This window comes from Pagrus major, chromosome 3, assembly GCF_040436345.1.
Source record: "Pagrus major chromosome 3, Pma_NU_1.0".
Classification (NCBI taxonomy): domain Eukaryota; kingdom Metazoa; phylum Chordata; class Actinopteri; order Spariformes; family Sparidae; genus Pagrus; species Pagrus major.
The window spans coordinates 4760654-4785015 of record NC_133217.1 but is presented as its reverse complement, the minus strand read 5'-3'; the positions used below and the strand labels follow the sequence as shown (position 1 = coordinate 4785015).

Genomic DNA, 24362 nt, shown 5'->3' with positions numbered 1-24362 from the left:
GTAGCACCATTTGGCTCTGAGACGAGGTTACTTGCCAGAGATGATGCTAATTGGCATGTACCGTCCTGATGCCAACCTGAGAAGCAGTATTCGCAGTGGTTCCTACTAAGTTATTGGTATTCAAAACTTGTTACCATCAAGAGTTTACATTTGTGTTTTTAGTTTAGACCAAAGCATGTGGCATCACGCTAACGAGAACAGTCACCGCTGGGTAGAAAACTGGCTGCTAATTTGAATTGTAGAGATATGTGAAATCGGCAAACTTGTTCATTTTCAGCTGTAACTGTTTAAAGATTTATAGTTAATAAAGGTTTTCAGGCCTCTCTGACATTTCTGCTGTGCTTATTTTTATGTACTGTGTTGCTTTGCTGGCATCTTTGATATCTATTAAATATGTCTAATGACATATTAAAGGATGTAAAAATGTAAATGTGCCTTTTAGATGAATGACAAGTTTACACTTGAAATTACATCATCACAGTTAAGTTGTATATGTGCTAGTGCCTGATGCTGATTTTTTTCTACCTGTAAGTAAATGTGGACAAACACTTTGATTGGTTCTCTACACTGTATGTTCAAAAGTGGACGTGAAGTGAAGGAAAAGCAGCAAAAGCCACATGGTTGCATAGATTGCTATTATTATACTACTCATTTAAACAAAATAGACTATGTTCAACTATAAGCATTGTTAGTAAATGTGCATGTAGCAGCTAGCAAATCCAGTGTCAGGAGTCAGGAGCTTTGACAATATCTGTGGTCACCATGCAGTGTTATAAGCCTCAAATACCCAGTGGTCATCTTCCCCTGCTGTGAACCACAATGGCATGCTACCATAGCTCATCATCCATTATGAACAGAAATATACTGCCAACTGGAATAGAGTCTTGCTCGAAGACGATTGGCTTTCGGTGTGCTGCGTAAGGCGGATTTCTTGAATGCTTTTACTTCTTTGTTGACAAAGCCTGGAGCAAGTTTGAATCCATCTCTTTCTTTATGCTCCTTCCCCTGAGTTTTCAAGTATTCATGACCCCTCTTTTTTTTCACATCCAGTCGGACCGTAAGGTTAGTCAGATCCATCTTTGATTCTATATAAAGGTGCCACTGTGTCACCATAATTCTCTGTAAAATTTTGTGTATGTTATTTCAGGAAATATACCCTCTATTTCCCCAGCCTTCCTCTCCTTTATTCCCCTGCTCCGCTCCTATTTTCAGTATTATTTACAAGAGTGGCTCATGGCAGGAAGCAAAGGTATGGCTTTGTGTGCGTGTGTTCACTGTTAGTACGTGTGAGTGTGCTTGTGCGTGTGTCTGAGTGCGTGTTTGTGATGTATTGCATTAATTTCCATCATGACATCGTCTTTATGAGAGCCACAGACTCGACCAATCACAACCTGCCTAGCACACACACGCTTGTGCATGAACACACACACACACACACACACACACACACACACACACACACACACACACACACACAGCGAGCAGTAGAATAGAGAACAAATTGCTTTGAGAGAAAACAGGAGCACTGTCGGAACATTCCTATACTACGACTCCCATGCGCGCGCGCACACACACACACACACACACACACACATATACAAATACTGTACATGCATGCACCACACACACACACACACACACATACACACAGCTATACAATCACACATCCACAGCCACTCTCTCCCTTTCTCTTGCTAACACACACACAAATACACACACACACACACACACACACACACACACACACACACACACACACACACACACACACACACACGAATAATCCTATTGTGTTTGTAACAACAAGGATGACAGATTCACAAAGGGGATTAGGCTCCTTAAAGTGTGTGTGTGTGTGTGTGTGTGTGTGTGTGTGTGTGTGTGTGTGTGTGTGTGTACAACTTCAACATTATGTTTGTGATTGCACATTGAGCTCTATCCCTTTCCATTCTGTAATACTCCATCATGCTCACTCCATATTGTCCATGGGAATACACATATATGCACACAAAAAGAGCAAACTCCACACAAACACAAACACACACACACACATATATAAGGAGTGTAAGCGCACTACCATTAAAGACTTGAGAGAGTAAGGTAATAGATTTTAGGGGGATAATGAGATTGGAGGGAAAAAAGCTTATTGGCCGTTTCTCTTTTGTGACCATTTTGAAATTGATTTCACGGCTAGGTTGCTAATAGTAATCGACTGCTGAATGTATAGTCGTATAGTTGCATGCATAGTATAATGTTTGTCATATGCTATAAACCGTCTGTTTATAAGTTCTGTCTGCTGCTGTGCTGTAATTTCAATATGTATATCTCTCACTAGAGTCTCAAAAACACAAGCAAGACGCATTACATTAAACCACACAAAAAATAAATCAACAAAGGTAGCTATAGAAGCGACAGAAGAAGAAGAGGACAAGAGTAGAATTCTTATGCTCACTAAAGCAGGTTGGCAGTGGGAGGAAGAAATGAGAAATCCAGCCTGTCTAATTAGCTTGTGGTTGTCTGAATCTGTGACCTAAAGGGAGAGGCTCAAATTGACTTGTTCACACTGTAGACATCAGTGAGGACGGTCTGTTGAATGAAAATGATCTCATTTATTACACTCACAATACTGACATTTTTTTCTGCCTTTCTCAGGTTCCAAACCAGGCCGCTGAGGAGCTTTTGAGGATTGATTAGTTATGAGATGCGTGTGTAAGAAAGACATCAATTTTCTGCTCTCATTAAAACACACCATCTCTGTCGGGTCTTGTTACATAAAATGTTTTTCTGTACCCGATGGTGGAACTCCCATGTACCTGTAGCTCTCTGCAAATTGGACTCCGGTATCACGGATAATAATTGGGCTGTTTTCTTTGATCTGGACACATCAAGGGGCAGAAATACATCACTCCAGTCTGCTGTAAAAACACCTCAACTGCAGACCCAGACTCTGTCTCATGACCCTGTAATAAGGCTTGTAATTCCAACATCATCAGTGGATCTCAGGATGTGCCTGTCCTCAATAAGATTCCTGCAGACGGTATAGGTGAGTAAACAGAACGCCCACGTAACACAGGCTATTTTGTTCCCCTAAGATGTTGCTGCTGCTTCCCTCTCACCCCAAATAAGAACAGCATGTGAGAAAATCTGAATAATTAACAAAACAAATGTTACAGCAGTGAACCCCCCCATTCCTTTAGTGCACTGTTCTCTATAAAAACAAGTGATAAAGCCAATAAAAGCCTGCCGAGACTAAACTTAAGAAAGGTTAAAGCAGCATTTTCCAAACGCCTCTCTGCTTATAGTGAAAACAAAGAGTCTAATGAGCTCTGAACCATCTGGAGCTGCTTCTTGATGAGCCTTTCAAATGACTTCATGACTAATGAGGGCCAAAATGGCGTCTCATATGTTGTAAGTAAGTACAACATTGTTTAGTCAATCCCTGTCTATTCTTTTCAGTTTTAGCATTCATGGGATCTCACTGACTACATTTAAATGCACACTAGTTTTCCATTATTAATCAGAATATCAGAGGATTTCAAATTTGATACGGGTCATGGAAACAGCAAATTCTGATTGAATATTCCCAATTAGGCCTTAATCTGAATGCAGCATTTTCTGATTAGGACCTGTGGGATATGCCAGTATTATTCGGCTTCTTTTTGGCATATATTGTATACAGTGCATTCAGAATATGTATCCCTATTAGGCTGTTGGAGGCCTTCCATTTCCAGTTTTTGGCTCTGTGTGTTGTCATGGATGTGAGGGAAGAAATGCATGCCTGATAAAGCACAGCTAGTTTTAACATTGAAAAGACGTGGCTATCAACACAAGCCCACTCTCTCCAGTGCATTACTTAATTATGCTGCTATTGCCTATATGCTGCTTCAATTACTTATTGTGCTGCTATTTACTTGTTGGATATTGTTTACACATTACTTGTACATTACTACCCTGAGAACGCTTTTACTGAAAATAACTCATACTTATATAATTGTATATTGTTCTTCTCTATCTACATTTTGTTTTTAATATTGCTCTTTTTTTATTGTTTCCTTTGTCTTAACAACAGCGAGAGTCATGTTATTTCCATTGCGTTGTTGTTTTGCACAGCAGTACAATCACAATAAAGGAGCTTGAATCTTGAAACAGGTTTTTTTGATATGCTGAAATATTACATTGTCGACCTTTCAGCTTAATACACTGTATTACTTAATACACTTACATAATTTGAGGTGATTAAAGAAATGTAAGGGAACGTTAATTGGAGTATGGATTGCTGCATGTAAACAGGAATATTAGTGGATTATCCATTTTCACTAGCCATGTAATCAGCCTCGAGGGAAAATTGTCTAAATGCAAATGCAAAATTGTCAAAAACTGGAATATTCTGTGCATTTAAAAGGGAAGTTTAAAAAGACCATCAGTCAAATAAGGAATAAGGACAATCCTTCATTCACTGCCCTCCCTCAGTTAGCCGATGACATACATGATTTGAAATGTATGGAATATATTATTGAGTCCTAATGATGGAAACAACTCATTTTTCAAAAAGAATTTTGACTGAGTGAACTACAGATGTAGTATTTCAGGATCAGTAACACTGGTGGCTACAAGAGGACTGAACATTACACAAGTCAATAATTCATGACAAGAAAATGAAATGCTGTTTACAGTTTTGCGATTAAGTAAGCCCTGCCCTTCACAGGCTACCTCTGAAGCACACACGCACGTATGTATATGCACACACACACAAACACACACACAACAAAAAAAGCAGCCGGCTTTGGCTTACGACCCCAATACTAAGGTTATTGACTGTAAAATTGAACCACATTTCTGGTTATGTTGTGAATGAATATTTCATGAATTCATATTTCATGGTGTTTCAGCCCCTCTGAATGAAATGCTGTTCAGTGCTATGTGATTAACAGCGTCCTGCTCAGTAACTAGGCTACAGAGCTCCAACCAGATTGAGATCCTGTGGGACTCTAACACAAATCTAACAGCTGCTGGAGATATTTACAAATATGCTGGTCGGAGCGGGTGGTCAGCGCTATTATCACAGGATGAAATTTCATAAATGAAAATATTCAAGGCTGTTGAGTTACAGTTCTCTTTTTTTCCCTCTTGTGGCCTCCTTTGACTTGCTAGACCTGTTTTCTCATTTCCTCTTTTAATCTCTCCATTTTTTATCATAGTGCTATTCATATTGCAATTACACAGAAACATACGTGTGCACAAATGCATGGGAGACATGAAGAATACACAGATGCACACACACACACGGTGATCTCTCATGTCCCTCTCAGCACACATGCACATACACTAGGGGTCAACCTTGCTGTAAAAATCCACCTTGACATCTTCCCCACCTATAAAACACATCACATATTAAAAACCATAAAAAGCAGATGAAAAATCTAAAATAAAATCTGAAAAGTAAGAGCTGACATTATGACTCTGTGATGGGATTCTGATGAAGAGAAGAGAAAAAAAAAAACAGCTATGAAATAACAGCGTTTGAATTGTGGAATTTGAGGAATTTTTATTTTCTCCCTGAAAGAGGCTGCGTGTATGAGCCTTAGCTGCAGAGTAATAGCAGGTAAGCTGATAGCATGCTGCAAGATAAACCTAGTTACATCGAGCATGTGGAAAAGCATTTGTCATGAGATTAACACATGTACCATCTAGACCTCTTTTAACAACTGGCTGTGTAGCAGCCACTTGGCGCTGCACTTTGTGGTCTCCCAGCACAGCGTTGCATAACACAGGATGATGGGATAATGCTAGAATGATGCACTTAAAAAAGCCAGAGCTCCAGGGAATGACTCACTGCCGGAAACAAATTCTCAAAATCACCATTCACATGTGTTTCAGTGAAAATAGACAAGAGGTGAGGTAAATATTTATATTTCATCTGAGGCAACCAGATTGGGAAAAAAAAAATGTCAGTAATTAAACATGCAGACATATAGTATGTCTCACAGGTAGATTTATATCAACGAATCTGGGTCATTTGTCATTTACAACACGTGCTGTGCGATGAAATGCAAGCCGTGGCACCATAATGCCCACCGCACATAAAACATATATAGAAATATTTCAATTTAAAATAGAATAAAATAAAACAAAAATAATATGAAGCAATATATACAATTTCTTACAGAAATAGTTCATATAGATACATGTATAGTCCAAGAAAGTAATGATTCTGCATCAATTATCTAGTTTTGACCAGTCCCAACTGGTCTTATTGCTTGTTACTAAAAGCCATTCCTGGCATCACAAAAGTCACGACACACACCACCGTCCATGTGACAGTTCAGTCTGATGTTCAAGTGCCACATTCATGGTCAAAATGTGGCCTTTGTGAGCAGCAGGTGAGTGAGGGCAAATGAGCACCTGCGCCTGTTTCATTTGGCAGGAATCAGCTGCTCCTCCTAAGTGGAACAGAAGGTTTACTCTGTGTGGAGTGTTGAATCCTGCATCAGTCCAACTGGCAGCTGCTGCATTTGAGTTTTACTAAATATTCTATTTAAAATCCCATTCAGTGGAAGTCCTTAAAATCTCCAAAGTAATATTACTGCAAAGCAATGCAAACTGGCCTACAGCATTCATGACCAACTGATGAAGTTTTACAATCATCCATTCGAGGGAGGTTGTAAAGATAGAAAAACAAACAACTTTTATCCCACAAGATACAAGCAGGTCAAGTTCACTGAATTTTATTTGCATAATAATACAAAACTACAGGACACTGTATGAAGTCCACAGCTACTGTAGCCCCCACTGAACTTACTAGTTTGACAGCTTATCTCAAATAAAGACACATGGGTGTGCTCTCTCATAGTAACAGTACACAATTGCCAAAAATAACATTTTCTAAACATTAATATAGCAACAAACAACTAGTTAACAGCAGTTAGCCCAATTCTTAATATTGCACCTTTAATCCTACTGTGGCGGTTTCTATATCTAAGCCAAAAGCCAATATAAAGTCAGATATCATTATGTTAATACATACAGAGAAACTCCGACATGCATCTATGCATTAACACGCTCAATACCTTTTTTCCATTTCACAGAAAATGAAACTAAATCACTGAGACGCTGTTTTATTGTTGTCAAACTGAAAAAATAAAGCAAATTTAAGGCAAATATTAAGCTTTGAAAGTGCTTCTGCTTAAGGTAATGGATTACTTCACAGTCGCAAACAAACAAATACACACATACTCACACACACACACACACACAAATATATTATGCTCTAAAACCTCAATGACACCTCTTTATGTGTGTGCAGACAGATATATAAGCTCATGATCAATTCATTTATTCATAGAGTCGACAGAAACTCACTGAAACTTTAATGTAAATTATGTCAATAATGTTGCTGTGCCCCCTTAAATCTATAGCTCTGACATGCCACGATTCAGGCTAGACTGAAAGATTGCTACACAGGCAGTATGGGCCGCTGTGTGTGTGTGTGTGTGTGTGTTTGTGTGATTTGTATGCCTAGCATCGGGGAGTGGAGTCAAAGTGTTGCAGGGTTGGTGACCTTGGCTTTAATAATAGATGAATGGTGACAAGAAAAAGAGAGGGATGGACGGAGAGAGAGGATTAGACAGAGAGAAGCGAAAAAAGGGGAACAGGACTGATCAGCTGAAAGACAACACAAGAGCGGAAGGAATGGGCTGATGGAGAGAGAAAGTCAGACGGAGAGAAGCCAAACAACAGTGCATTAGACAGCAACTGACAGGGAAAATGTTTTGATTTTTGAAGAAAGGGAAAGAGAGAATGGAGGATAGAGAGCTGGCTAATGAGGAAAAATGAGACCAATGGAGAGACAGACAGAGAGAGGAGGGAAGAGAGGGAGAATGTGAAAAAGGTGAGTGACTTGTTGGTAGAGCTTCGTTGGCTCACTGATGGAGGACCTGTCCAAGGCACACACACACATACATTGTGTAGTGCATCGGTGACTTTGCAGCAAGGCTAGAGTTACTGATAATGTTTATATTTCATAGCCAAGGTCTATGGGATGTGGCTTTAGGAATACACAGACACATACACATGCACACACACACACAGCAGTGCCTTTTCCCCCTTATTTCTTTCTCAAAAACACACATACATCTCACACAGCCGCCCAATAACACCACCTTTATAGTAAATCTTGTGGGTGATGGAGCCAGCACTAAGAGACAAACACATTTATCTTGCGCTGAGTATTGGTAGAAATTTTCAGGGTATTTGGGTTTGAGTGAGAAAGCCAAATATATGGAAATATACACAGGTATATACATCCAGGTGAAGGTTTTCTACTGTTTTTGTCACTAGATACATTATGGCTCTGGATTATTACAGGGTAATAGAGCACAGATAAAACTGGACTTAAAAACAGACACAAAACTAATGTAAACATAATAGATACACCAGAAGAGATTCCTTTGAGGAGCATTATAATAGGACCACTACCTGCACAGCTAACTGAGCTAACAACAGTGCCCATATGTCTTTGAGTATTTTCAGGCTCAGTTCTTAATTTCTGCCACTGGGGGTCTGTCAATCAGAATGATTAAAACAAAAGACATAGTTTGATGAAGTAATGACGTAGTGTGGGATCATGGGAATTGTTGTCGTCATTGATAAATAACCACCATTCCTGATGAAAATCTGTCTAAAGTGACTCCACGTTTTTAAACTTTTATTCACGTTATGTTCTCTGACTTTCTTCTCCACTCTCTGACTCTTTCCCAGTAGTTAGTCCTTGACTGGCTCTGAGAGGTTGTTTACAAATGAGTCGCAAGTTGTTTACAATGAGTCCCGACGGGACTAAATCCCGAGCAAACTCGTCTGAGATTGAGATACTGTTTGACCACAATAGCAACGCCACTGCTATCTTGCAGGGACAGTGTGAGTCTTTCCTTCTCTAAATAGCTTGAATAATGTTTATTTAAGATGGCAAAATGTCGAAAATTATTGTTGAAACAAATATATGTTCAACAACAACTAAAGTTATGTCCACCTTCTGTTGTTAGAAGGCCAGCTCAAAAGCTCCGAATAGCCTCTATGATGCATTATGATGTCACTCATTATTGCAACATGCTAAAATCTCAGATGAATGTTTACCAACAATGTACAATACATCCGTGTGAAGCTTATATTGGCCACAACTATCATCCGGCCAATCCAATGAACACCTACACACCATTTTCTGGCAATGGATTGTGCTTGTAGGATACATACAGTATTCTCCATTGTAAAAGAATACAGAATATACCCAGTGTATTGTATATAACAGCCAAGTCCCTGCAAATAAAATAATACCAGGCCGAAATGCTCATACAATGGGGTATTATTATCAGCATGGATGCATTTAAATGATGCTTCCCTCCATTAATTTTTCCATCGATCTCTGAGGGGAAATTACTCAGGAGAAATGAAGGAGGATATGTGCAGTTATTGTGCAGCCACTTAGCAGATGCCCTTTATGATGTGAAATGTGTTTGACATCCTGGAATTTTTTTAAATATGTAGTTCATTAGCTAATCATGTGTTTTAAACTATAGCATGGTTATGGCTCAAAAAAGATACTATAAAATGGACCTTATATGAAGACTCTATTGTTAGAGTGCCTTGACGAGAGAAAGGTTCATGGTTAGTAACTGTTATATGTTTAAATAATTCAGTTCACCTCAGAATTAAAGTGTACTTTAAATGTTGTAGAATTTAAATGCACACCATATAACAATAGTAAAAACATTCAATTCAATTGGACAGTCCGTCCTTTTAATCACAATTTCCACCCTGTAGTATTTGAACTTCACTTTAAAACTCAAAGACTATAAAGGGCAAAGATATATCAAAACAATGTGTCATTGTCCCACCACTTTTGGAACTCGTTGCATTACCAGAGGCAGCACTGTGACCTCATTATGACAATAAATCCACGGATGATGACACCCAAATGAGGCACACAAAGTTCATTTCTGCAGCATAGCTCACCTTTGTGTTTCATGCGCTGTAATCAAATTCACACTACATCTATCAAATAGAGACCTGTGGAAAGGTTAATATTTTAGTATGGCAGGTGCTGCATTGACAGAATGGATAATGTTTTTAATTGCTATAAAGATAAAGGTCAGGTGTTGCTAGAGAACATTTATTTTTTAAAACAAATAAACCAGAAAATTAATCTTGAAGTTACCCTGAAATAAACTCCAGACGAAATAGACCACAGTGGCAAATCCATAAAATAGAAATCTAACCTAATATGCATCTCAAAATGCTGGTGGCAGACTAATCTGATGGTAGACGTGCACTCATGCTGATCTCTAACTTTGATCTATCCCTAAAAGCCCGAAAAGTATTTTTTTCTAAACACAATCACTTGAAAAGCAGCGGTTTTAAAATGGTGAATAAATATTTGTGTTACAAACCCCAGAAGTGACTCTTTTATTGTTGGATTATGATCACTTTCATTCAATTACATTTGTAAAGTCTAGAAGAGGCTCGGGCAGTAAAAGTCCCAGACATCTATCCTCTAAACCGGCTCGGCTGCAGAGGGATTTTACTGCGCATGCTCCCTGGGCCCAAAAATGCAGGCAGCCCACAGAGGGCTTTTGGTGCATGTGCCCAGTGGTCCATGATCATACCAAGTAAGGCTGTAGTAGCAAAATCCCAAAGTGTATTAAATTGAGTAAGGGAGTGTTTTACTGCTTAAAAAGTCATTGTTTCATTTGTAAGCATAACACTGAGTTATTTCTTCTTTTTACGAGAGTCAGAAAAGTCAGTTTTGTCAGGTACAGTGGATCATAACACAATGAAACAGGTCTTCCAGTCTGTCGGGGATGATGGAGCACAGCACATGGTTGAGTTTTCTTGGCCAACACACGTATCATTTTTCAAGATAAAATTTACTAAAAAGCCATTTCACACACATACAATTCATTTACTTTTCCCCTCAATCACAAGCATTTGCTAATTTCTTACCTTTGTAGTTGATCTTAAATCCAATAGATCCGACACTCTCATCTGACTGCAGGTGAAGCCACATCTGGTGGGTCATGCTGACTATCAGGTCAGGAACAAAGCTACCTGATAGGCTGGGGCAGAAAATACATTACTATTAAACGACTGTCATTTTAATTACCATTATAAAACAGTTTAATTTTCATCACTGCAATCATAACCATAATCAAATTCTCAAGTGACGCTCTGAGTGTGAACAAATTGCTGGAGCTTACAGTGCTGGAGCTTTGGTTTGGTTTGCTTCGGTTTCCCAGCCTGCTCCCGCAGGAAAGCAAACTGCTCAGGGTACATTCACACTATCCAGCATTTTTTTTTTTTTTTTCAGACTGCCAGAGGCTTTTATGCATGGAAGTTAACAGTGACCGACTAAAAAGTGAATTGAAATAATCCACGTTGTAAAAGCTCTGCATCTGTTATCCTTTTGGGCACTGCAGAGCAATTTGAAAATTCAAGATAAGTACATCTGTTTGAGGGGTGCAAACAAAATGCCGATTGCTGTTTTACGATCAGACTAATTGCAGAAAAGAAGACAAAATGTTTCAAGCTAGCTGCCAACTGAAGACAGCAAATCAAGAACCAGAATGAAAATGGACAAAGTACAGGAAAGAAGTCTGACCATTTACACTTTATGTGGAAGATGTTAACTCTCGTGGGGAGCGTTTGATAGACTGACAATAACACTTCCCCTGATGAGGGCAGCTTGTCGTTATGGATACACAATGTGTGTTGCACAATCTGCTTTATGAAGTCACGGAAAGAAACTGCGGATAAGGCAGTACATTTTCAGAAAGTTGTTATTTTTATCTAACTACAATACTTTGGTGGAGCTGTTTTGCAGCCATAATCTCACTGGTACCTTGCTCTTTATGTACCTCATCATCATAATTATAAATTATACATATCGTTGATACTTATCGGCCTTGAAACATTTTTTTCCCCAAGCAGCTACTACACTATTCTCTGTGACAACCACCACCGCTCATGTTGGCGTTAAAAGAGAAATAATACAGTGTGGGATTTCACACCTCTGATTCCTTGATGAATAATGTAGCAAAGTAAAAGCAAAGTAAAGTCCAAAGTCACAAGTTTTTCTCTCAAGGTTTCACAGTCTCTTGACTTTTGACACACTCTGTCCTAAGATATCTGATATGCATTAGAAGAAAAAGAAAAAAAAACTTCAGAAAAAAATCCTTTCACAGGAAATAAATGAGAATATATAAAAGGGTGGTGTAATACTTACACTTGCAGTATAGTCGTAGGATCTCCCACCTCCCCTCCATCTCCTATAGTCAGAGTATCATAGGCTATCTCCAGGTCGAACTCCTCAAAGTTGATCTGGATTACCTGAAGTTCACACAAAAACACAAACATGCACAAGTCAGTTTGAAGCCACTTCCAGCTCGACTCAGGCAAAGCTATTGAAGTTTAGGTTTACAAAAGTCAGGGCAAGAAACACGAGAAGAAGAAGCCAACGCTGAAATATGTCGGTTATAGGCTGACATAAATGCACTGAAACCATAGGGTATGGATTTAAAGAAATAACTTCTTCCAGGTTATATTTGAAAATCAACTAAAATAAGAAAAAGTCAAAAATGAAAGGCCTGGCTAAAACAATAACTTCATAATCAGCGTATACTCCATAGCTGTTTAGATATTCACCTATGACCATATCAAAGGTACGTTTCCCCTCTCATGGAATAATACATGACCAGAGGTGAATCATTAGGATTCATCAATGCATCACACAATGTGGTTTGATTTCATTCAGCGTTGCAAGAAGAACTAGGAAGAGAAGAGGAACACCTCCTGCGCTGCACTCCAAGCTGCGAGAGTCAGCATGCGGCTCAAAACTCTGATCTGGAATTATTAAACCAACACTTTCTGTTTCATCTAAGACCAGAGAGAAGCACATTTGGCAGAGAAGAGAGAACAGAGGAAAGAGAGCGGGGAAGGGAAAAGAGAGGGAAAGAAAGTGCGAGGCAGACAGAGAGGGGAGAGCAGATAAAGAGAAGGAAGAACATGGAGGCAGATGGAAGAAGGAGGAGGAGGCAACAGAGAGGAGTGTTGGGTGGGGGCTGGGGGCTAATAACGAGCACGTCTTTGATGCAACGTACAGGGTTAGAATATTTTAAACTAGAATTCTGACTTGACCCTCAGGGGAAGTCTGATACCTCCCTCTGCCTCCTCTTCCTCTTTCCTTGTGACAAATCTTCCGATTTCCAGATTCAATATTCTGCAGCGGGACTTCAAACACATCCAAAACATCATACAGGTCGGCCACATGCCGCTGTGCTAACAGTGACGTGCATATCCATATCTTCTTATTTCTGTGCATCTGTCTCTGCAGTCTGTATTCAGACATGCTGTTAGAGTCAGACATCATAAATACAGTTCGTTTTTATCCTCTCGTTGTTTGCAACCTGAATACGTGGGGACGTGATACCACTTGTGCTCATGTTGAAGAATAAACAGCTTCTCGTCACTTTGACCTTAACTATTCAATCTGTGAAAAAAGAAAATGAAAACCTGAGCGCACAAAACTGTGGCCATGCCTTTTCCACTCCGCTGCTAAACTGCTTATCTGTTGGCAGGGTTGCCTGATTTGCTTTTGTCCACACGGTTAAGATTTTAATTTTTTCACACCAAAAAGCTCAGCCAGTTCTTGATTTTGCTGGTTGCAGCAGGAGCAGAGTTTTTGTATGATGTCACAAAAGACATTAGAACTGATGTAGCCATACCAAAATGAAATCAAGCAAGCTGGAGAGCACCAACACCACCATCACCTGATGCAAAGATGAAGCAGTGATCTGTCAGTCGCTCACAATGCTGAGTCAGTCTTATCAGCATGTAGGGGGCGCAGATTGGATTAAAGCATCGCCTAGCTGCTAAACTCTCTCTGGTAAGCACACACACAAACAAAGACACAGCAGCACTCAAGCACACATTGTCACAAACACACACAGAAACACACTCACTTATATAGACAGGGGAAAGCTTTGTGGAGATTAATGTGTCTATTTCTGTGATTACATAGTCACCATTTTCACACTTATCACAATACTCCTATAAGCTCCGAGCAGGCTTTCAATGCAACAGCCGGTCTGGCAATAAATAACGTACACCAGTGTATGTAAGGAATGTATTTACATGCTTTATCCACAGGCACGACCAGATGCTCTGTTTAAAAGGTCGATCATTATAATTATCATACTGGAATTACAATGTTGCACACCTTTTCATGTTGTACATTCTTGTTGTAAAAACCATCTATAGGAAATAATGCAAATGTGTACTGTACTATCTGATTCTCTTAAACTAGCAGGACAGCATGTTGCTGTTCTCTAACAGTCAATAAAAAGCTTAGATTGACTAGAAGAGATCTTTAGCCCTTTCATGCACGGTGTCCTCTATGGTGGACAGACATTTGGAAGCCATTTTTAACAACTTTTCCTTAACAACAAGGCATTGGACCCCTGAAGCTTTTTCCGTAATTCCATTAATTATTATCTTTACATCTTATTGTCGTTTTGAGATACGGCATCATAAATTCACGATGGCAGAGTGAAGACAAGATGCACCCTCTGGGATTACTGTTAAATCTTCCCATTGTCAGAAAACTAGACAACAAAATGTTAGAAATACTTTTGAGTTTTTAAAATGACATTTGGAAATAATGACATTTGAAAATACATCCATCCACTCCAGTGAATGTTATGCACCAAAGGGTTTACTTTGTGTATTTAGATTTCACTTTGTTTTATGTTTTATTTAAAATTGTGATTTTATTTACACTTGAATCGTCTAATTAAAGAGCAGTATAAAAAATATTACGATGTAATCTAATATTTTTTTTACTTAATATAGGTCTTTTAGGCAGAATATACCCATTGTTGATGCCTGGTGTTCACCACGGTAAACATTTATGTAACTCCTTCAAAAAAACACAAGCAAGTGGCATGACTGTTCACTTGTTTTAAACATAAAACTTGTGATTTCATGATTGCGCATGAAAAGGTTACAGTTATAGATGTCAGTGTTTCATGTATACATTTTAAACCAGCCTTGTATTTCCTTAGGAACGTCAATAAGTGCTTTACTACTGGAAAATATGCCCAAAGGTTCTTCAGAAGTCCCAGTCAGTGAGTAAACTCTACAGCTGCCATTCACCTGCATGTCTACAGAGAAACTTTATATTTTCTAGATGCCGATTCCTGTTTTTGGGGATATATTTCAACAGGCATTGAGAAGTAATTCCTTAACACTGCTTTTTCGGCTATTAAGTTAAAAATAAAATTAGCCTTGACAAAACAGGGATGAGAAATGAAGAAATCAACTCAACAAGGGAAGCGCTTACTGAGTGATTGGCATATGATGAAATCTGCTAGAAATAATGGCCGTTGGAATAACGGAAACCATGCAGTCGTCTTTAGTGTTGTGGTGGAAACAAACAAGACAAACTGGTCTATCTAACTCTGTGTGTACGCCCTTTACAGTCCACCCTAATGCCACATCAGCACTGTTCACACAGCATTAAACACAGCTAGAATATAACTACATTACACTGTGCCCATGTGTGTTTGTGTTTTAATCTGTGAATGTGAGCTAGCTCTGTAGAGAAATCAACTCAGATTGCAACCTCATTACCTACCGTGTGTGAGTTAGTGTTTATGTGTGCTTTCAGTGTAGCGTGTGTGCGTGTGATAGATGAAGCTGAATACTTGGCATATTTCTCCTCTCCTCTAACTCCTCTAATAGGTTGGTGTTCATGAAAACATCCATCTCTCTCTCTCTCCCTCCATCTGTCCTACCTCTCTCTGTCTTTCCCCTCTCTCTTGCTGTCACCCTCGCCGTCTCTCTCTTTCTAATTGGCTGCTGCATTCCTTCTTTCCATCCATCTATGGCTTCTAGCCAATGAGGCGACAGAATTGGATTTCTGCTTGATAAAGCACTTCCTTTGGTTGTCGTGGAGACAATGGGGGGTGGGGGCTCCTCCCTACCCTTACCATAATAATATATAAGGATACCTTGAAGATACTGTAAGAATATGTGAAACACTTGGCGAACAGCGCAGTCAGTGATGTAAAGGGGTCGCAGATAGGGGCGGGGTGTAATAGATTGTCTGTGACAGTATTACAGTAAACCCTCTGCCATCCACTCCCCTTGAACGTGCTTCCAACTGAATAAATTGTGCCACTGTGAGAAGAGCCGGGCTTTAGCTGATGGAGACTGATGGCAAGAGCCCTTCGCAAGTTAGTGTTTTTCCCCTCACTTCTGTTTCATTGAGCTGAATCCACCAGGTGCCTCCTTTGCAGACACCAACTCTGAGCAGGAACCTGTGGGAAAAAGGCTGTGCTTGGCTTTTACAGTTGCTATGCAACTACTGTACTGACAAATGGATCTGAATCAGAGTGCTCGTTTGCTAAATGTTTAACATTTCTGAACCCGAGCCCCCAAAAAGAGCTACGCTGTTCGTGCTGTCAGGAAGATGCAGAAGCAGGCCATTTTAATTACCAACAGCTAGAAAAGAAGATAGTGCAGGGATTTTTTTTTTGGTCTTACTGCCTCACAGCGTCAATGTGTTCGTCAGATTTCTGTATATATACACACAAATAAGGCTACCCAAAAGTGTAACTTTACCTTCTTATTCAATGTCCTTGGATTACTTTCCCTCTGTGTTTGTCATAGTGGCGTTGATTAAATATGCAGCATGGCAGCGCTGCAGCAATCTTCTTGTATGCATGGGCTTTCCATCACATGTGCATAAAATGACACAAAGCCAGTTCATACTTAATGCTGTCATTTCATTCAACAGAGCATGACCATTTGCGTAAGGTCGTTCTGCGTCCAGTTGCATTAGCGAAATAAAAAATAGTAGACATGAAGTTGATACAACTTTCATCTTACCTCATGTGTCTTAAAGAGATGATATGAAGGAAGTGCTTTGAGTGGCTAATATCACGGAAGATGGGAGCAAAAGAAGAAAGTAAATGATGTGGGAAAATGAGAAGACAAGTCTTTTGAAAGAAGAGAAGAGAAGAGAAGAGAAGAGAAGAGAAGAGAAGAGAAGAGAAGAGAAGAGAAGAGAAGAGAAGAGAGAAGTCTAGTAATGGCCACCCCAGCATGCCACCCCCCAAGGTTAAATGAGAACAGGAGAGAATGAATTGGCTCTAAAGGCTCATTCTGCCAAAACTAAATGAAGCAATAACATCTGAGAGCTATAGAACCCCATTAACACTTAACCTGAGAGAGAGAGCAGAGGGGTGGCAGACTTAGAGCAATAGAGGGATAGAGGGAATGGAGCTGACAAAAGAGAGAGTGAGCTATAGGAACCAAAGTCTCTTTACCTTCAGAGTGCGAGTAGGAGACACTGAGAAATGGAGAATATGTGTGGGAACGGGTGCAATAGAAAGAGTGATACGAATGAAACAGTGAATAACAGATTCTTCCCCTCGAGTGCCCTCCCCCTCCCCTCTCCGTATTCTCTCCTTCTCCATAGTAATTTGATGGTTTCAGGCTGAGCTCTTTAATGAAGAATCTGGGTAATTCTGAGGACAGAGCCTCTGGGAGTGAGCGAGGAGGAGGGATGGGCAGTGTAAAGAAGACAGAAAAAGAAAGATGAGAAACAGAAAGACGAGACACGAAGCATGCGAGAAATGGAGAAAGGGATGAAATACGGAGAGACGTGTAGGGGTAATAAAAAAGAGATCTTCAGTTTGTGGGTGAGGCGGGCTCGGCTGGGACTATTCCCCTCACTCTGATGTGTTTGCAACATCACCCTCCTTCCCCCTCCTTCTTCAGGTTCTCTCTCTTTTCTGGTTCCCATTGTGTGTCTTGTTGCCTTCTCTCAGGAGATCAACTGACCACTCACTTGCCCACTAAGCTGCCCCTCATTCCCTCATCAGCCTCCTAAACGAGGACAGGTTTTTACTGCAGTTTGCCAGATTGCAAATGCGCTCTGTTCTTGACTGCTACCTGTTGTTCAGCTGCCAGTTCCCCACTGTTTGTTTTCCTCCACCACCTGCCCAACATAAGCCTGCTTTTAAACTAGTCAATAACCTTTGACGCCACTGGGTGTGTGTCTAAATCTTCAATTTCCTGTTGCCCAATAATCATTTAAACCATGACAGAATGTGGATTTCTATACCAACATAAATCTACAAACACTAACTGTGGGTGGATGACCAATGTCCGTATGGCAAACCATGTTTTTTTTTTAACCTTGAAAGTGTTCGTTAACAAGTCAACGTTGTGATAAATGGTAAAGCCAATCATGTGATTTTCTTTTCAGCAGATTAAAAGCCTCTATAATGTTTGAACCCCATTTTATTATTTAATAAATGTGTCATATTGGCTTTAAGTACAGCTCTTCTTAGAAATAATCTTACTTGGTTGGCTCCTTTAAATCATAACTTATGTCACTAAAGTATTTCTGAACTTAAAAAAAAACTTTAAACTCTCTATAAAAGTATATCTTCAAATTGATTGCTTAATGCTTTTGGCTTCAACAACTTAAAAGCGTCCTTCTTTGAAATGTGCCAAAAATCCACTGGAAAGAAATGACACTCATCTGATGGCAGTAAGACAAGTCTGACAGAAGCAAAGATGCTAATCCATGAGCGAGAACTAGATTTACATATTTCCCCCATGTTCCTCTTCACAGGTGTCCCATATGAATACAACTGCTTGTCAAGACAGATGACAATTGAATGAAGACGGGAGATGATTTTGAGTTATACTAAATCATTTGTCACTCTTTGTCATGCTCATCTCTGTCTCTTGCTTTGTATTTTCATCTGGCTCTTTAAATGGGCTTAGTATATTCATATTCATGACTATCTGCTATGAATGCAACCATGGCCTTGGGTTTCAATCGCAGATTTCTGAAGATATGCATGTCAGATATGTTATAAAAAGTTTTCACGCGGAGATCTTTGAGAGGACCTGACCCCTGCAACCCTTATCACGTTTGTTTCAGGTCATGTTGAGTTTAATTTCTATATGGGTTTCAGATACCTGATAAATCCAGATCGAACTCAACAGGATCCAGGAAAGATTCTACTGAGATCAGCAACAGGTAAAGCATCTTTAGGAGAGCAAGACACAAGAACTTACTTACTTATTGTTTCCCATTATTATTTTTTAGAAATAGTTTCTCTGTGACTAGCTGCAAGTATTTTTTTATTATTGGTTCACTCCATGCCAACTCACCCAAAATCCAGAACTTTTCCTAGTTCATGTCCTGGATTTTCTCAAGAAAAAAAAAAAGGTTTTTGAGTTTAAAGTTTTTTTCTAGGAACCAAAATTTGATTGCAAGAAAGTGAAAACTATTGCAGTGGAGACAAAAAAAGTAATTGCTGAGGCTTAGAATTCACATAGAAAGAATGCTGATATTTAGCTCTAAGGGCAGAGCTTCAAAAATTCATAACTTAAAAAGTTTTTTAAGTACAATTATAGGATTTTGCAAGGTGCAATGAATCTGACAGAAGTTTCAACATATATTTTTTCCAAGAATGACATGAGACATGACATGACATGAACTGGGAGACCAGAGTTGGTATGGAATCACCCTATTATTATTATTATTATTATTATTATTGTTGTTGTTGTTGTTGTTGTTGTTATTGTTATTATTTTGGCCTTTTCTTGGCTTTATTGAAAGGACAGGGGAAGAGTCACAGGAACACGGAGAAAGAGAGGGGATGACATACAGGTCAGATTGGAACTCTGGGCAGCTGTGGCTAGGACACAGCCTCCTTTACACAGCCTCTACCAACCAAGCTACTGGAGCTCCCCACTGTAGTAACTTTTATTGTGTGTGTACTGTCTGCAGGGGCATTTCTGCTACAGCAAAAAAATATAATAATAATTGCACAGTTTCAAGGGAGACGGAAACATAAGACTCTATATCCACACTAGTTTGTAACTGGATTAGGTAACAGAAGCAAGTGCAGTACGCTATCTTAAAAACAACTAAAGGCAGCACTTAGTGTTAATCATCTGGACTAAAATATCCATAGTGTCTGTTCAGGCATGGCTTTGGAACTGTGTTTGTTCCTATTTTTTAAGGTTATACAGGGCTAGAGGGAAAATGTGGTCGTAGAGAAAGAAAGATGACCAGCCGGACTTGAACCAGGGTCGTTATGGTTTATGTGACTTAGCCCCCAGGGCACTGTGTCAGTGTTTGTTCTCACTTCAAGTCAGGTATTGTACAAATTTACAGACCCATGAAGACCTATAGTTTGATGTAGTGTCCAACAAGACATGTACACCGTGTGGTGCAATGCAGTGCGTGACATGTGTATGATTCATTATGGAGCGTGACGTATTGTACAAATGATGTAATGTGATAAAAGACCTGCATATGGTGCATGACATGTATGTGATGCAACATGGTGCATTACATGTGCATGAAATAATATGGAACATTACAGTATATGATAAGGTGATATCAGTAAAGCTTTTAAAGATAGGGGGGATAAAAATGACTTGATCTTGCTTGTGTGGATCTGGTCTTCATTTAGGGCAATGTGTTTGGCAATATACATAATCATACATAATACATACACATTCCTTTTCAACTTTTTACACACACACACACACACACACACACACACACACACACACACACACACACACACACAGAGAGAGAGAAACACACACGCCCATGCATGCATACCGCAGGGTGCAGACAGAAGGGCATTAGTACTATAGCCTTCAACAGTCACATACACATTGTAGCCTTCAACAGAGAATGTATTGCTCTAGGCCATAAACTACAGGCCTTGGGCAGGGACGGAGACACCTGTGTGTGAGAGTAGAAGGAAGAGAGAGAGAGAGAGCTTGAGAAAGGTTTTGAGCAAGTGTAGAGCAGCAAAGTGTGTGTGCGTGTGTTTGTATGTGAAAAGAGCATCTGCGTGTATCTGAGCACACATGTATGTAAAAGTGTGTCTTTGCGTGCGTGTGACTGTGCGCAGATGCGTATGTACGTCCGATGGTGCTGACGCAGGTGTTGCCATTGACGACAGAGCGGTCACCACAGTGACCCTGAGTGGAATAAGGAGGTGTCTCCTGAATACCAATCAGATCCCTCCTGGGACATAAAGCAACCAATCGCGGCTATCCATCTCACCTCCAGCCTATCGTCTGCCCCTTTGAAAGATTAACCAATCGCGCAGAATTAGACACTGATATGCTCTGACTTGCGTATCATTTACTGTACCTCCAACATGAATTATTATCAACCCATTTTAATTATGCAAAAATGCCACTAAACTAACTTTGTAAATGCCTGTAAGAGCTGCTTAGCTATATTAATTAAAAATTACATCGAATGCATAAAATTCGAATGGAGGAAAGCCTGCGAGCTAAATCAGACAGACACATGACATACTGTCTCACTGCAGCATACTGTATATCCAACACACTTTTTTACAGTCAGGCAGAATTTAAGATGACATGCACTCACTACCCTTACCCTGCCAGTGCTGCTCTTGCTTATTTAACATTTTATAAGCCTCACTTCCACCCCATCTTTCACCTGCAGGCTTTAAGTTTCCTTTTGGAGGAAGTTAGCATCACCCCTAAAAAAACTTCTCTGTGTTTAACTTTGGTACAGTTGCGGGGAGTGAAGAGATTACAGCCTACACGCAGAATTTCAACTCTGTACAGACTCCATACACCATGTACTAGAAGAGACATCGTTGGCACAGATGAGAATATCTTTGCTCCGACCTATTTAAAATATTTGTTTCACAATTAATTAAAAATCGTTGGACAGTTCATGCTTGGTCTATCTTGCATTTGGTTATGATATGAAGCAAAAAAACAGATCCAATAGTCGTATCCCACTTTGTTCCAAAATGATTAATAGCAATGTGTGTTAATTAACAACAGCAATTTGCATTTGAGAGTTTGTTTGACGGACAAAGACGGAGAGACAAAGAGGGAGAGAGAGGGAGGTTTACCTTATTGGGATTTGAAGCAGTAATTATCCACACACACTGTGCGTTGCTCTCATACTGAATTGGGAAATTAGGAGATGTGAAGGTTCCTGATGGTCCTTGAAGATTACTGCCACACGTCTTCACTGTGAAGAGAAAAAAACATTGTTGTTATTAGCAGCAACTACAGCGATTGTTGGAACAATGCACTTTAACAGAGAAAGATTTCCTTTATAATTCAACAGTTTTGGTGAAGCTTCATCAGAAAAAAATCCATCAGCAAAATATAGCAGAATGTCGTCGTTATTATGTCAGACTGCTACTTGTGGATCACAGTAATAGTGTAGTGAAAACATTCAAAAGGGACACTAATACAACGCTAAGAGGGTGTCGACGGAAAGAAAAGAGAAGACTCAAGTAAGAACAGAAAGAGGAACAGAAGGTCAGAAAGATGTTATTGATACTGTCAGCAACATCTCCCTCGATAGCAGTCCTTAATTGGAAGCTATTGGCTGTGAAATACCACAGGATTAGCTTGTATTGACTGATAGAGACACTCACCAGCAATTTACTCTCCAAATCTATTCAAAGTCAACAACTTCCAACTACTAGCTACGTAACAATTACATGCCACCTTTAAAAGAAGTCAAATGTAAGGAGCAACACACATCTTATAGTCACAGGATGATGTACCAGAAACAACTTCTTGAGCAGTGAAGCTAGATTTGGTTGACCAGTGGTGTAAAAGTGCACAACAATGTAGTTTATATCCATGTAAGCATAATAATGTATGTCAACACTTGTGCTGTACAGTCACATAACCTCACAAAGGCTAACTATGAAGCTACACTCAGTGGGGTGTTAAAAATGACACATGCTAGTTGTTCGATAAACCAACCAAGCCTTTATTAGGCTGTATGCTCTGACTCGGTGTGATAGAGAACCTGCTTGTCTGTCCTTGGGTCGTCCTGTTAGAGTTGGGAGGTAATTTTCTGGTTGGTTTGAAGCAGTGTTTGTTCCTTAATTAGTTTGTTCAGCGGCAGGCCGCAGGAACACGTACAGTTAACAGCCAGGCACACACGCACACAGACACATACACACACACGAAAAAAAAAAAACATAAGCACGGATGCTCACATTTTACAAACAGTCACGGGTACATTGCGTGCACACACAATTAACAGTGTGACGGCAGACTTGTGTGTTAAAATACACACTCCTGAGGACATGCATCCAAACATAACGCATACACACTCACCATGCACACACACAATTTATATGTTTAAGCTCTCACACTCACACAAACACACTCCTGCCTGCTACTGTGACTTGTAGGCAGGGGACAAGTAAAAGAATCATACCACGGTGTGTTTGAGTGTGTTTCTTTGTGTGTGTAATGGGGTGTGTCCGTGAGGTGCTGTAAGAGTGTCAGAACAAGCCTAAGATCCCTCAGAGACAACCCCTATATCTCACCTGTCTGTCTCTCTGTCTGTGTTTCCCTGTCTCTCTGTCTTCTGGATGGTTCCCCCTGACTGAACCCAGTCGATGCTTGTTTCTCTAATTCTCAATGCATCTTCAGCTGACCTTCTCTTGTGTACAGCTCACGGCAATTTATAAACTGATAGACAGTGTGTGTGAGTTGCACGTGAAAAAATGATTTATCTGCATGACTCATTGTGATTGTAGCAGTGTGTGTATGCGTGTGCGTTGACAGCTCAATCAGCGTGGCCTGAACGAATGGCCGGCCCATCACTGTGCCAACAGCAGAATGGGCACGGTGCTGCTACAGCGATAGCGCAGAGAGAGTTATCACCGGGATTACCAGAGGGGCTAACATCTCATAATTTATATTGAACTCCATCCGTCTCTTGGCCTGCAGCTGTCTGTCTCTCTTTCTGTCTTTCTCTCTGCACCTTTTATTCACGCTGTCATGGTCCCCTTTATCAGCCATTGTATGGAGTTCAGGATTTACATTACACTTTATCATTTGGTATTAAGAGTCCGTCCATCTCTCTTTCCCTCTATTTTTCTTCCACTCCTTTTCTGCTCGTGTCTGCTGTATGTTTCATTCATCAGACGTGGATTGTGACAGTAGTGTTTTTCAATCCTGATCCTGGGCCCGCCCTGCCCCGGCACACGTGATTCAAATGAATGGCCTCGTTATGGCGAGCTGATCATTTGAATCAGGTGTTTGCAGCAAGGAAACATCTACTGGCCCCGTCCACACATACATGGGTATTTCTCCCAGAAAGATTTTTCTCTGCGATTTGGCCTTTTGTACACATGTAAATGCCATTTTAGGCCACTGAAAACTGAGCGTGAGTGAAAATATTCAGAAACAGCGTTTTCAGTGTATGCCTCCAGACGGGCAGGAACTTAGCTTTTACAGAC

The 24362-nt window shown here is 40.0% G+C and overlaps 1 protein-coding gene across 1 annotated transcript in view; it reads right to left on the bottom strand.

Annotated features, from left to right (window-relative positions):
* The window catches only part of LOC140993902 (CUB and sushi domain-containing protein 3-like), a 348249-nt gene that overhangs the window by 88929 nt on the left and 234958 nt on the right, over positions 1 to 24362 (bottom strand). The window contains exons 10-12 of the mRNA XM_073463463.1: positions 21996 to 22117; positions 12272 to 12375; positions 10993 to 11105 (exon numbers count right to left, since the gene is read on the bottom strand). Of these exons, the coding sequence (XP_073319564.1) occupies positions 10993 to 11105; positions 12272 to 12375; positions 21996 to 22117 (339 nt within the window). The remainder of the gene's footprint in view (positions 1 to 10992; positions 11106 to 12271; positions 12376 to 21995; positions 22118 to 24362) is intronic.